Raw genomic sequence first — 13,142 nt, 5'->3', positions numbered from 1 at the left:
GGGCGGGCTGCCAGCCCCATCCGCGGCTAAGGATCAGCCCGCCTCTCGCGGCGGCAGGAAGAACCGGTCGAGCGAGCGCGGAGCTGGCGGCCAGCCAAGGGCCAGGAGCAAGGGGGGCCCGAGGGGCTGCCGCTCGCCCCGAAGGCTCTTCCCGGCCTCCTGCTGCGGGGAGCGAGCCTTTCTGCGGGGGGGGGTGTCCCTGGGAGCAGTTGCCGTCTCCAGAGCACCCAGGTATCCCACCCATCCAGGGTGCAGCATGATGCAGGTGAAAGACCCCGGGGAAGGTTAAGAGTGGAAACCTTGGCTTCAGGCTGGCTTCTCTTTTCCCTCCCAGAACAGAACATGCCCCCCCCCCCCCCTTGATCCTCCTGGCTGAGCGGCTGGGGGAAAGGGGAGGGAAAGGGGAGAAGCCAGGAGGGCTGCAGTGGAGGGACTTCGGGTGGGAAGGAGATGTGAGAAAACAGGGAGTGTTTGGGGAGGGCCAGATGCCTCACCTAAGTGGTTGGGGTTTTGTGAAGGCTGGCAACAGATACAGTAAAAGTTGCTGCTCTTCAGGTACAGGACAGGCTTGGTTCCCTCAGAAAACATGACACAGGTCTGTGGTGAATTTTTTAAAAAAGCTTTTATTAAAACTTTACATCCTGATTGTCCAGCCCTTTAGTGATTATCAAGTTATTTCACACATGCTATAAAAACAGAAAAGAAATCTCAAGTCCTAACTGAGCTACAATACATGAGAGAAGAGAGGCATCGAAGGAGGTCAGGAAGGCGGAGGGTCCATCATCCTGGCAGCCGCCAGCCCCCCCTCCCTGCCAGGCCCATCTGGGGAAGCCCCCCCAGCTGCAGATAGCCGGGAAGCCCCAGATCGAGGTCAGTGAGGAGACTGCCCAGGAAGCAGACTGGGAGCTGCTCCTCTGCAAAAGACGTCAAAGGTTCGTCTCTTGGAGCCCCTCAGAGGCCACGGCGGCCCCTTTTGCTTCCAACATGGCGTGGTGGTCAGGGTGGCCAAGCAGTGGCGGTCATCAGCACAGCTTTGGGGAGGGGTTTGGCTGCAGGGCAGAGCCCCCTAGTCAGCCACGCCTCCCCCGTACAGGTCTGCCAGCTTCTGGAAGCGGCTGCCCCACTCGTGCAGGTAGTCGTAGTCCTGGTCCTGACTGGAGGCCGAGGAGTTGAGGGAGCTGAGGGAGCCCCCCTCGGAGCCCCCACCCTCGTAGTCAAAGACCAGCAGGGAGTCGTAGGGAGGCGCCGTGGGGTCCAAGTCAGCAGCCTTCAGGTTCTGGGTGAGAAAGGAGGAAGCAGGTGGGGCATCTGTCTATGGGGCAGTGGCATATGCGGAACTTCAGATGCCTCCTCATCCCAGCTAATCTGGGCAGGGCCGGCCTGAGGCGAAGGCAGTCCTGAGCTGCTCCAAATTTGGAACTGTAGGCTGTGGGCCCTGGCGGGAAACCTAGAACCTACAGGATCAGCCTTCAAATGGGGTTCAGTTGATTGTAGAGTCCTTATCTGAATAATAATAATTTCCCTAAATGTATAAACCCCCCCCCCAGTTACCTTCAGGGCAGGGTGGCTCTGCCTGCTTACAGTGGGCAGAAGATCCAGTGAGGCAACCCCCAAGGCAGAGGAGTGGGAGATGCCAGGGCCTGCCCTGCCCCCACAGCCTCCCTTACCTCGCAGATGAAGTTGCCGATCTCGTCAGGGTTTGCAGGGCGGGGGCGATACTGCGGTGCTGGCAAAGGGGTTGGCACAACGTCATTCCGCAAGAGGACCTCTGGGCGGGGGTCCAGTCCCCGGTGCAGCTGGCTGAGGTCGTAGTCCTTTTGGGACAGAGAAGGAGGAGCCAGTTGGCCGAGGGAGGAGGGTGCCCTGAGAAGCACCCCCAGCTCCTTCCCCCAAAGGGCCTTGATGCTGGGCAAAGCTTGCACCCGCAGGCACAATCACCAACTGGAGCTCGGCCCTTCCCTGGGGGGCCCACCTGATCCTCCTCGCCCCCTCCTTCTTCGCCATAGTAGAAGATGTTGTCCCGGGTGTCATCCTCTGGCAGCAGCAGTGGCTCCTTTGCCACCTTCCTCCTCCTTGCGAAGAGCAGCAGCAGCAGCAGCAGGACTGGAACACAGAATCCGGCCAAGCTCAGTGGGTGCTTCTGCTGAAGTCGCAGCCAAGTGAGGGTGCGACCCATCCACCATACTCCTGGGCAGCCATGTTCCTAGTCCTCAGTATTATGGGGGTGGTATGAAGAAGTAATTCACACCTAAGGCTTCTTCATATGGCCAGAGAAAGCCATGCTCTGCGTCTGTCAGCCTCGCTGGAGACGTCGCCCAGCTGTGGTCATTCTCAAAAGCAGTGTCTGGTTGATGTGCGACTCTACCAGCTGGGAGACAAAGCCCGGCCTCTTGAACCCCATCCCCACAAGGGCAGGGCAGCCCTTTGCATACTCACTCAGAAGGGCCAAAACGGCCCCCAAGACGGCAAGGATGATGGGCGCCCCAACGACAGCTATCCGCCCCTCCGGACACTCGTCCACCTCTCCCTCGCACTCACAGACGGTTGCCCTGAGGATGGTCAGGTGTGACTTGCCCTGCTGGTCCAGGAGCCGCAGGTAGACGTCGTAGGTCTCTCGCTTCAAGGGCTTCAGCAGCTTCAGGATGGCCGTCTCCCCTGAAGGAGTCAGATGGGCACCAGAGAGAAAATGGTCAGACCAAATGCCCACCCAGGCTTTCGGAGGAAGGGCTGGGTCACCTCTCCTCCCTCCTCCTGGGAACCAATCCACCTGCCGGACTGCGGGAGATGAATTGTTCTTGGTGAGCCAGAGGGCAGAGGACACACGTGCCGGATGGGGGTGTCTACCCTGGCACCGAGCTTTTTGGAAGTGCCCATTTCCCAGGACACCGAGGCAGCCCACCTTCACTGTCCATCTCGACTGCCCAGTTCTCCTCCGAGTTGTGGATGAGCTCAGCCCGGAAAGGGGAAGTGTGGGGGGGAAGGTCTTTGTCTGAGATGCGCAGCAGTTGGAGTGCTGGATTGTGGTTGCACACAGTGAACTTCCGCCGGTCGGGCTCGGGACCGTGGTCATTCACATCTAGGAGGGTCAGCAGCAGTGTTCCCGTCCCTGTTGCTGGGGGGCTTCCTGTGTGGGGGTGTGTGTGAGCAATGTTTAAAACAGAACAGCAGCAAAAGCCAGATTATAAAGATGTGCAACTGTTGAGTTGAAATGCTTCAGGCTGTTTCAAAGGAAGGGGGAACAAGCCCACTTCTGCACCCCTACAGCCCCCAATTCTCCTACTATATCTTGCCCCATTTCTCTCCAAGGCTCCCGCTGGCAACCAGTCCACTGTTGCTCCGGAGGCTGCTGTGTCTGCCCAGGAAATCCCCCACCTTGGCTCTGGCTAACAGCAGAGTGAGCTCAGAATGGGGCACAGTCGGGCATTACAGCTTAGTCTGAACCAGTACAAGGTAGATCTTCAGGGGTAAGGCCCCTCCAGGAAGTTGGGGCAGGAACGCTGATCCCCCTGGTGGGCATGGCCTTCTCTCTGTGCAGCTCTTCAGTAGCAGGGACCTCCCCTCTCCTGGCTGGTTCTCATGACTGGGCAGCCTCCGCAGCCGGCCACCATGTGCCCCTCACATGGGCAGCTCTCAGCTCAACAAAGGAGCACTTTATTCCCCAGCCACGAGTGGGGGGGGGCTCCCTCATCCGCCCAGCAATATTTACCATCGTCCTCAGTCAGCAGGATAGCCCTGTAGGTGTTGTTCTGGACAAAGGGGGACTCCCGGTCCAGGGGTGCCTTGGCGGTGATGATGCCGGTTTCTGGGTGGACAGCCAGCCAGTGGGCAGGGTCATTCCCCATAGAGTACCTGAAGGGAAAATGGATCCGGGCTGAGTCCCACGAGAGAGGAAGGGAGGGGGGGTGCCAGGTTTGAGGGGAGACAGAGACTTTTGGGGCTCACGTGGCCTGGAAAAGAAAGGCTTTGCTGCAATACAGTTGAGCCCCTAATGGCCCCCAGACCAGCTGAAGCATAATTGGAGCTGGGCTGGCAGGTGCAGAAGAAAAGGGGCTGCAGAAAGGACAAGTGCCACGGGAGGAGCCGGAGAAGGCAAAGAGGCAGCTGCAGTGGCCCTTATTTGAGGAAGCAGCCTAGAAGTTCTTCAAGGAAAAAATGCACCTCTTGACCAACCTCCGGTGGTTCAGGAATCTGCTTGCTTGCTGTGGAATTTAGGCTGTTGCCTCAGTTATTTCTTCCATTTAGACTCTGTCAAAGCTGATCCCCCCCATGGCTCCACTCAGTCTTTCCTCTTCCCTGCCCCAAGCTTCCTTTCCATGAATAGGAACCTGGGTGCCCCAGAAGTGCTGCTGGGGGACGGGACCACCACCTGCTCAGGTAGCCTCTTTCCAGAGCTGCAGGTGCTGAGGGTCCTTCTGCCCTGAGGTGTCTTCACAAGCATCTGCTCCATCTACTCCTCCCCACCTCTTGAGGCCAGGAGAGGACCCTCCTTTGGCTGTTCGGCAAAGCAGCTCACCTAATTTTCTGGGGCTGCATCGTGTCTGGGTCTTGCGCCGTGTAGGCTGCAATTTTCTGCCCCACTGGGCTATCCTCCGAGACTGTCACCTTCAGGACCGGGGGTGCAAAGACGGGGGCCTCATTCACATCCTTCACATTGATGGTCACCGTGGCTGTCGAGGTGGACAGCTTCACCGCAAAGGGCACCTCGTTGGCCACTGCCACCTGCAGAACGAACTGCTTTCTTGTCTCAAAGTCCAGGGCCTAGATGAGGGGACAGAAAAGCCTCGTCAGAAGATGCAACTGTCCAGCTGAGGCTTCGCGTGAAGGGAGTGAACAAGCCTCATCTGGTCACCTCAGCAATGGCTAAATCAGTCTTTCTCAATCTTGGCAACTTTGAACTGTGTGGATGTCAACTCCCAGAATTCCCCAGCCAGCATCCCTCCAGCCTCTTTGCATGTGGGCGCACGCACGCACGCGCGCACACACACACATGCACACTCACAAATGAGTTTGTGCAAAGTATTGATGTTTGTGCCTACTTTTGCTGTTTTCACGATTCCTTCATTGGTCTTTGGATCCGTTGAGATGGAAAAGAGCTCTCCACTGTTGCCCTGAACAAAGCTGTACACGGCGTGCCAGGCAGGAGAGTGGCGCTCATCCTTGTCGGTCACAGCCAGCCTCATCACCTCCACACCTTCCATGTTCTCCGCCACCTCTGCTGAATACTGAGGGAGGGGTAAGCAGCCAATTGTGAGTCTGAAGGTTAATGACCCCCCTCCCAATCCTTTGGCATCTCAGGGGGCTTGAGGAGGCACTGCTGCCCACCCAATCACTATGGGAGCCGCCAGCCCTCCTGGCTGTTTAAGAGGGAGAGCATCAGTTTAGCCAAGCCTGGAGGGAGGGAGGAATGATGTACAGACAAGGGCAGGTGGAAACACCTTGGCTACACAGGCACCCTATGAAATCTGTACACACAGCAAACCATAATCGGGATTCAAGCCTCATACTAAGCTACGACTTGGCTTGCTTGGCCTTCGCTCCCAGTTCATAAACCACAACTGCAGCTTCACAGAAATGCCAGTTGCAGCTTGTGCTGTAAACTGAGGGAAGGGAGCCGAGCGCCTACGTGTCTATTCCCAGGAAGACCCTCCCACTCCCGGCCTCTGCAGAACAGCTACCATTGACTCCGTGAACTCGGGCATGTTGTCGTTAGCGTCTGTAATTTCTATCACTGCCGATGCTGTGGTGGTCAAGCCCAACCCATCCAGATCTGCCGCCTGCAGGATCAAGGTGTATTCCCTCACTCGCTGGGAAGAGAAAACGCTCCAGTTAGCGCTTGAGCTGACCAGCGTCCTCCAAGGAAGGGCCAGGCCCTTCCCAATCCAGCTGTACCCAAGAAGAGTTCAGGGAACAGCCAGGTCAGCCAGAGAGAAGCCTGGCTAGACCTTGAGGAGGAGGAGGAGGAGGAGGAGGTTCATTCCTCCTCCCCAGCCCCACCCTTACCTCTCGGTCCAGGCCGCTGGCGATCACACTGATGGTCCCCGTCACTCGGTTGATGGCAAACATCTGCAGATGGGGCTCCTGGGGTGCTTGGCTCAGGATGGAGTACGCAACAACCCCGTTGTAGGTCTCTAGGGCATCATCTGCATCGGTGGCCATCACCTGCATCACAGACATCCCTAGGAAAGAGAAAAGTAGGGCCAGCACCCATGTGAAGCTGGCCGACATCAGCCCGCCTGGCCCAGCCTTGCTGCCTCTTCGGATGGCCCCACTGTGGCTCTGCCCCAGCGCTTGAAGTTGCCTCCCTCAGCCAAAAGATGGATGCCCCCTGGGAAAGGGCTCCTGGCTGGGATGGGGGAGGGCCCACAAAAGTGTTCCCCCAACTTCCTTCTGGGCTGGGGATGCTGAAGAGTAAAGGAAGCAGGGAGTTCAAAACCCATTAAGGCAACTCCAGGCACAACCAGGATTAATCCAGCTCTCCTTCCCATTTTGTGGAAGGCAGCGCACTCATCAACTTATTTCTGAATTCCTATTCACAATCCTAGCAGGGTCTGTGCAGAGTCGGAGTCTCCCTCCCTCCTGGCTGCTGGGGCAGAGTTTCTCCTCCCCCCTCCAAAATCTTCCCCTCTTTACCAGGGGTTGCTCCTTCCATGATGGACCCCCTGAAAACCTCCTGGATGAACTCGGGCTTGTGGTCGTTCTGATCGGTGACTGTGACGATGATCTCCATCGGTTCCTCCACAGGTTTGCCGTTCTCAGAGACCGCATGAGATAAAAGCTATGGAAAGAGGGAACCCATCTGGAATGCCTGAGGCCCTCCAGCCCCTCCCCCGTTTCTGGGGAAAGAGGACCACCTACGTGGTATTTTTCGATGCTCTCCCTGTCCAGAGGCCGCGTCACCTTCATCCACCCCGTCTCCTTCTCAATGATGAAGACGCCTTCTGGGGGGGTGTCGGCCCCCTGCCCAGTGATGCTGTAGAAGATCTTGGTCTCCTTATCCCGGTTTGATTTGATCTGAAGCAGGGAAAGAAAGGGTCATTTTAGATTTGGTAGGGGCCCTCTCCCCCCAAAAAGGGAGCTTGGTCCATCAGTACAGGGATCCCCCCCCCACCCTCAAGAATGGCCTCGCCCAGCCTGGCATCATCTCTGCACGGGCTGCGATGTCTGGGCTGACGGTCTGATGACCCAGAAAAGCCAGCTCCAGCCACGTGGGTGGGCAAGGCCAGATCCTCCTATTGCCACCCTCCCTTCCAGATTCCACCCACCTGAACCAGCTTCTTGGGGAAGGGGCCTCTTTCATTCTCAGGCATTCTGATGGGAGGGATCACCCAGTCTCTCTTCCGCCGCTTCAGACCACGCTGGGTCAATGGGAACTCCTGCCATTCCACCAGCTTGGCAGGCAGCGGGTCCTCCTGCAAGAACAGCAAGAACAGCTCGTCCCATGGAAACGATGGCCGTTGTGAGGTTGCAGCAAACGGGACCCTGGCCACCTTGCCCAGAAGGCCAGCATCGCCTCCACTGTCCAAGAGTCGTTCTCCAGCGGTTGTCTGCAGATGCTGACCAGGCAGTCCGTGGCCTCTCTGAGCTCAACTGACCAGAGGCTGTATCAATCACCTCAGCCCCAACCCTCATTTACAGACCCAAGGAACTGGGGTGCGCAAGAAAGTGCCAAAAGCCAACCCAAGGATGAAAATATAAACATGAAAACATTTCCTGGAGCAGAATTCCTGCTCTCTGTGGACTTTTTATAATGTCATAAAGCTAAGAATTCATCTTGTTATATGGACCAAGGTACAGTATGTAAAGCCATTTTAGCAGCATATTTATAACTATTCCCTTTTAAAAGATGTTTTCAAAAGGTGGGGACAGGAAGCCAAGATGAATCAAATAATTATTGTTATTCCATGAAAATACGAATTTCTTTGCACTTGAAGCTGAAAAGAGAGAAAAAGCTTTTCACTGAGTAATCCCTGTATTTTATGAACATTTATTTAGTAATCCATTATTGTGATTAGTTTGAGAAATGAAGCCCTGGGTGAACTCCAGGAAAATTTGAGGATTTTTTAAAATAAGACTTTGCTCAAAATCCATGTGCTATAGGTTCTGCTGCTGCTGCTCTCCAGATGCTATTGAATTAACCCCACCCCCTGTACCAGCCTGCCTTATAATTAGCTGTGCTGGCTGGGGATGCTGAGAATTGTAGTCCAGCAACAGCTGAAGGATTATAAAGTACTGGAAACTTCAATCCTGATGTACAATTTGGATTGAAGACGCAGATTCTTTGGAATCGTGCCTGCCCAGTGGAGCTTTGGTTCAAACCCTCCTCTTCCGTTGGGCCAGGTGAAAGCCTCCCCCCTTGCAGGGGAGTGACCCCCCCCCACATTCCACCTGCCTGCACAGAGCCCCAGTGCTCCATTAGCATAGTTTCCACCAAAACCGCCCAGGGAGACAGAAAGGTTGCCATGGCGCCTGCCACCTGTGCTCTCCCGAGGGCAGAAGCAGCAGCTTACCTGCGAAGAAGGGGGGCCTTTGTTCTGCAGGACAACCAAGGCCGATGATTGGATCCCCCTGGAATCTCTGGCATGCACCCTGAAGGTCCTCTCCCGCACCTGCCGCACCGCCACCACTTTTCCGTCCGCCCGCACTTGGAGGTCGGTGCTGTTGGTGCTGTACCGAACTGGCTCCCCTCCCTGGCAGTCGGCAAATCTGACTGGAGGGGAGCGAAAGCAACTGACTTAGGAAAACCTGAAACTTCTAAGGAAAACATGGTCCAAATGACCCCCTCCCCGCTTTAAATAGCACTGGCAGAGGGAAGTTCTTCTGGCCAGCAGGAGCCCCGCCCCCTCCCTCTGCAAGCAGTTGCCCACCTGAGGGATGGGGGAGCCCCCCTATCCAGAGCTGGGATCTTGTTTGCCCTTTAATGGGATTAGCACTGCCAGTCCTTGGTTTGCTTAGAGGGTAGGAGGGAGGGAGGGGGACCATCACCCAAGTTTCCTTTCCATTGCCCCACGTGCCAAATACGCCTTGAGGGAATCGGCCTCTCCTCTCCAGCAGGCCCAGGCTTGGCTCACACAGAGCCTCGCCATCAGGATAAGCCCTCTGCAGAGGCAGAGCCCACACAGCACCGTTCCCTGGGTTATGCTCCCCCGCACTAAAAGGAACACACCCACAAGCAACTTGCTCCAGACTGGCCTCAGCCCCCCCTCCCCCCACCTCACCAGGGAAAACTGCCTCGCCCCCTTAGCTGGCCGGAGGAAGGCACTTCTAGCGTTGCCTGTCATAGGGGCCCAACCTGACCCCCCCAAAAAACTCACAGGTTTCAGGAAAGAGAAAGCCTCAGCCAAAACCCCCCTGGCCTCTTTCAGCACTCAGGACAGAGCAGTCCAAGCAACCCAGATCAGCCCACCCTGAAGCAGCTCTCTTCCACCAGCAGCAGACCTCAGCACCCCAAAGACGCAGCCCCGGCTGGTCTCTGCAGAGAGCAGCCAATGGGTTTGGAGCAGCAGCAGCAATGGGGGCTTTGCTGGGGGGGGGTCTTGAGGAAAGAAGACCTCCCCACCATATGTGGAATACTGAAAAAGCCTCTCTCCTCAGCCACAAAGATGCTCAACAGATGCTGCACTGCACACACACCCTGTGAAGTGAGGGTCTTCCTCCAATGGAGCCCTCCCAATAGAGGCTCTAGCCCTCTACATTTTTCTCGATTCCTACCCAGAACACGGGGAGCAAGATCTAAATGGATCCTTCCAATTCAAGGTCCTGTGAGCACAGCTGACTTTGGAGATCCATCCTTATTCCACCGGCCACAAAAGCAACAGTGGGAGGCAACACACCTCAATCCCACCAAGCCCTCTTCATTGAAGCCCCCCTCTCACATGAATGGCTCCAGAGACTTCCAGGCAGCAAGCACAACCAGACCTGCCTTGTGAGGCCACAGCACACAATCCACCTCTCTTTGGACGGTGTGAGGTTGTCCCAAGAGTCAATCTGCCAAGGCTGCTTGATGGCCGTGAACGGCCAAGGCCCCTCAGCCCCCCCATCCGCTCCAGTTTGCAGCCACGCATGGACAGCCCAGCGCCCAGAAGGCCCCTCTGCCCAGCAGTGGGGAAGAAGGGCCGGTGGCTCAGCTGGAGAGAACCGCCTCTCTGCCCATTAAGCAGCACTCTCACCACTCAGAGGAAGTGGACCCATTTGGCAGCCATTAGCAGCGTCCCAGGCCCTCCATGCCATTACTGGAAATCCCTCTTTCCCAGGAGGCTGGCCAAGAGTGGAGCAGAAACTGCGCAGACGCTTTGCCTCTTGGCCCTAAACCACCATTTCACCTCGGAGTGTGTGGACAAACAGCCACTGGTGCACTTAACTGGCGGCTCCTCCCAGCTCAAGGGGAAGCTGGCCGGCCACTCACTCCGGGGTCTTTGCCACGTCCTGGTTGCCCATTCAGGGCTGCCTCTTCCTCCCCCCCCCATCAAAGGGGTATGAGGAGGCTGCTCCCCTCCTGCTGGCCAAGGACAGCTCATATGGGGCGGGGAATGGGGTGCTTCCCCTGCTCCCTGCCTCTCTTCCCAAGCATAGCCAGGAGGTGGGCGGGGAGGGGTTAACAGGCCACCCCTTCCCCTTTCTGCAGAGTCCCTGGAATTTTAAGGCTGCCTGCCTACAGAGCAACAGCTCTTATCTCATCTCAAGGCCCCTCCAGCACAGGGTCAAGCTGCCCCAAAGGTAAGGAAAACACCACCAGCTGGGGGGGGGAGCAGATTAGTCTGTTTCCAAATGTCTTAGTAAACACCAAGCTCATTTAATGTTGAGGGGGGGTTGTAGGATTGGCCCACTGACCTCTGGCCCAACAGAGAGCACAAACACCTTGACACACTTATATTGCAAGGATGTTTTGGAGCAAAAGTCACAGTGAAAAAAATGCACCACACTCACAATTCAGACTAGCTCAGGGACAGAACTACCTGTGATCCAGCAGTCATTAACAGTTAACAATAACTTCATGGCCCATAATCACTGACAACAGCTGGGAAGGAGCATCTACTATTGAGGCTCTCTAGAAGAGGCCCCCAACCTCGTTGCAAGGGCACACACCCCCCCCCCCGAGTTTAATCCAGGGCTGAGAATGGCAGGGGCTAAAATAGCCTTCTAGCCACACTCCCTGGCTGAGCAGAAGCTAATCTCCTACCTCTGAGTCAACCCCCCCACCGTTTTTGCCGAGTTCTACCAGAGGGTAGAACTCGGGCCCTGCATGTTTTCAGGTATCTCTTCCTCAAAGCAGCAGAGAAGCAGAACAGAAACTGGATTTGGGAAGTTCTGAACCATTTCCTCCTCCCGGATGGGCAAAGGAGAGCACCCACCCTGAGTCCCTCGCTTGGGAGAATGGAATTACAGAGGAGGGGAGAATAACTCACGGGGGGGGGGGAACTCTTCCTCCCTCCCTTCCTGACTACAAAGAGCCACTAGCTTTACGGGGTCTTCATTGGACCTCAGAGGTGACCCAGCAGCCACTGCGAGAAGCCCAGGCTGGCGTCCAGTAGCTGCTTCCAAATCCAGGGTGAGGCAGAAGTAAACCCCCCCCCCCTTGGCCATCCTCATCCTCCCAGGCCTCAGGGAGAACAGGGCAGTTCTGGGCTGCAGGACGGAAGGGGCGGGGCAGAGGGAGTTAAGGGATTCCTGGCAGGACCCAGTGCTGAAGCAGAGACAGACCAGCCTCTGTTTGGCACACAATGGGCCTGTTTTGCACAACAACAGCCCCTTCCGGGAGCTGGGGGGGGCGTTCAGACAATGGCTGAGGCAACACCCACTACTGGGCCAAAGGAAGGCAGCTGGGGAGGCATTGAGGGGGGGATTGCCAAGCCCACCATGCCCTTATGCTGGGGCAAAGGCCTCGCTCTGCAACCCCCAACCACCCTAGCCTGGTCCTGCGTGCTCAGCCTCGCCCCACTCACAGGCCAATTCAAAGGGTGGGGGTGGAAAACACACCCCACTCTCTACAGTCTCCCCCCTTACAAGCAAGAGGAAATATTTTACTTGGTTTTAACTGCACCCTCCCTTCAAACGGGGTGGTGGTGACTTAAACAATTTAGAACCAAAGCAGAGAAGCAGAGGTGGTCCCTGTAGATTACCCCTCCCCCATTCCTAGGAAAGCTGCCCATCCCCCATGCCAGATCCAAGGAGAACTCTCCAGGGAACAAATCGCGATCGAGCAATGGATGGATTAAAAGCCCCTAACAGGCCCCGAAAGTAATCCTTCAGTTTCGAAGGGACCCCAAGTCAATCGGCATTTAGCCCGGGAGGATTCGGGACCTCCTAAGACGACTCGATTCGGAGCTGAGCTTTGGGCGCAAAAGATCGGAAAAGCAGCAGCAGCAGCAGCCGCCGCCGCCGCCGCCGCCGCAGGCAAGCCCGACAAGTTCGGAATCGGTCTGGAATTGAATTGAACTCGGCCCGCCTCCCCGCTCGACGGGCGTCCAGCGAAGGAAGGGGAGAGCAGCGGGCGGGGGCAGGATGGGCTGGGAGGGGGAGGGAAAGCCCCCCAGGGACTCCCGGCCAGCCGCTGCCCTTTCGTAGCCGACCCCCGTCGGGAAAGGGACAAGTTCCGCCCGGGGCACGAACCTGGCCCGGGAAGGCGGCAGCGGCTCCCCGCCCCGAGCCAGCCCAGCCCCCGCGGGGGGACGGAGCCGAGGGCGGGACGAAGGGGCCTCTCGGGGCGGGGGAGATGCGCCTCGGGCTTACCTTCGCCCAGGACCTGGCCCGGAGTCAGCCGCCCGTCGGGCATCGCGAAGACGAAGCGCTGCTGGACGAAGCCAGAGCGGCAGGGAGGCGGACAGGCGGCCAGGCGGCGGTCCACCTGCGGAGGGGGAGAATTGGGGGGGGGCTCAGGCCTCTGCCCCCTCCCTCCCTCCCTCCCTCCCTCCCTCCCGAGAGCCCCGCAAGAGCCGGGCGGCGTCCAGCCGGCAGGGCGGCGGGGAGGCGCTCACCTGGAGGAGGACGAGGAAGGCCACGGGGAGGAGGCGCGCAGCCCGCCGCCAGCCCATCGCCGCCGTCGAAGAGAGGGAGGCCCCTGGCGCGCCGCTCGCTGAATGGGCTCCGCCTGCCCTGCCAGGCCTTTAAAGGCGCCGCGCCAGGTGAGGCTCTGCGGGCGGGGCTCC

At 57.5% G+C, this 13,142-nt stretch overlaps 1 protein-coding gene across 1 annotated transcript; it reads right to left on the bottom strand.

Moving 5' to 3' along the window:
• Nucleotides 1-1,066: 1,066 nt before the first annotated feature.
• On the bottom strand, nt 1,067-13,028 carry LOC107283491 (B-cadherin-like). The gene is made up of 16 exons (XM_015811410.1): nt 12,972-13,028; nt 12,727-12,841; nt 8,508-8,707; nt 7,263-7,409; nt 6,856-7,011; nt 6,631-6,775; nt 6,001-6,176; nt 5,676-5,804; nt 5,037-5,222; nt 4,514-4,758; nt 3,707-3,849; nt 2,900-3,124; nt 2,437-2,655; nt 1,973-2,103; nt 1,668-1,814; nt 1,067-1,276 (listed from the first exon to the last, which is right to left on the bottom strand). Exons 1-16 carry the CDS (start codon nt 13,026-13,028, stop codon nt 1,067-1,069), a joined length of 2,631 nt encoding a protein of 876 aa, XP_015666896.1.
• Between the last annotated feature and the right edge of the window lie 114 nt (nt 13,029-13,142).

The sequence above is a fragment of the Protobothrops mucrosquamatus genome, unplaced genomic scaffold (assembly GCF_001527695.2).
Source record: "Protobothrops mucrosquamatus isolate PMUCROS unplaced genomic scaffold, P.Mucros_1.0 scaffold41, whole genome shotgun sequence".
Taxonomy (NCBI): domain Eukaryota; kingdom Metazoa; phylum Chordata; class Lepidosauria; order Squamata; family Viperidae; genus Protobothrops; species Protobothrops mucrosquamatus.
Note: the sequence above shows the minus strand (reverse complement) of the source record. Positions and strands in the feature narration are given on the sequence as shown.

Coding starts and splice junctions, on each gene's coding strand:
- LOC107283491 (XM_015811410.1), bottom strand. CDS start 13,028: ATGGGCTGGCGGCGGGCTGCGCGCCTCCTCCCCGTGGCCTTCCTCGTC. Junction 8,708..12,726: donor GGGCCAGGTCCTGGGCGAAG/GTAAGCCCGAGG, acceptor GCTCCCCTCCAG/TCAGATTTGCCGACTGCCAG. Junction 2,656..2,899: donor AGTCGAGATGGACAGTGAAG/GTGGGCTGCCTC, acceptor TGACTCCTTCAG/GGGAGACGGCCATCCTGAAG.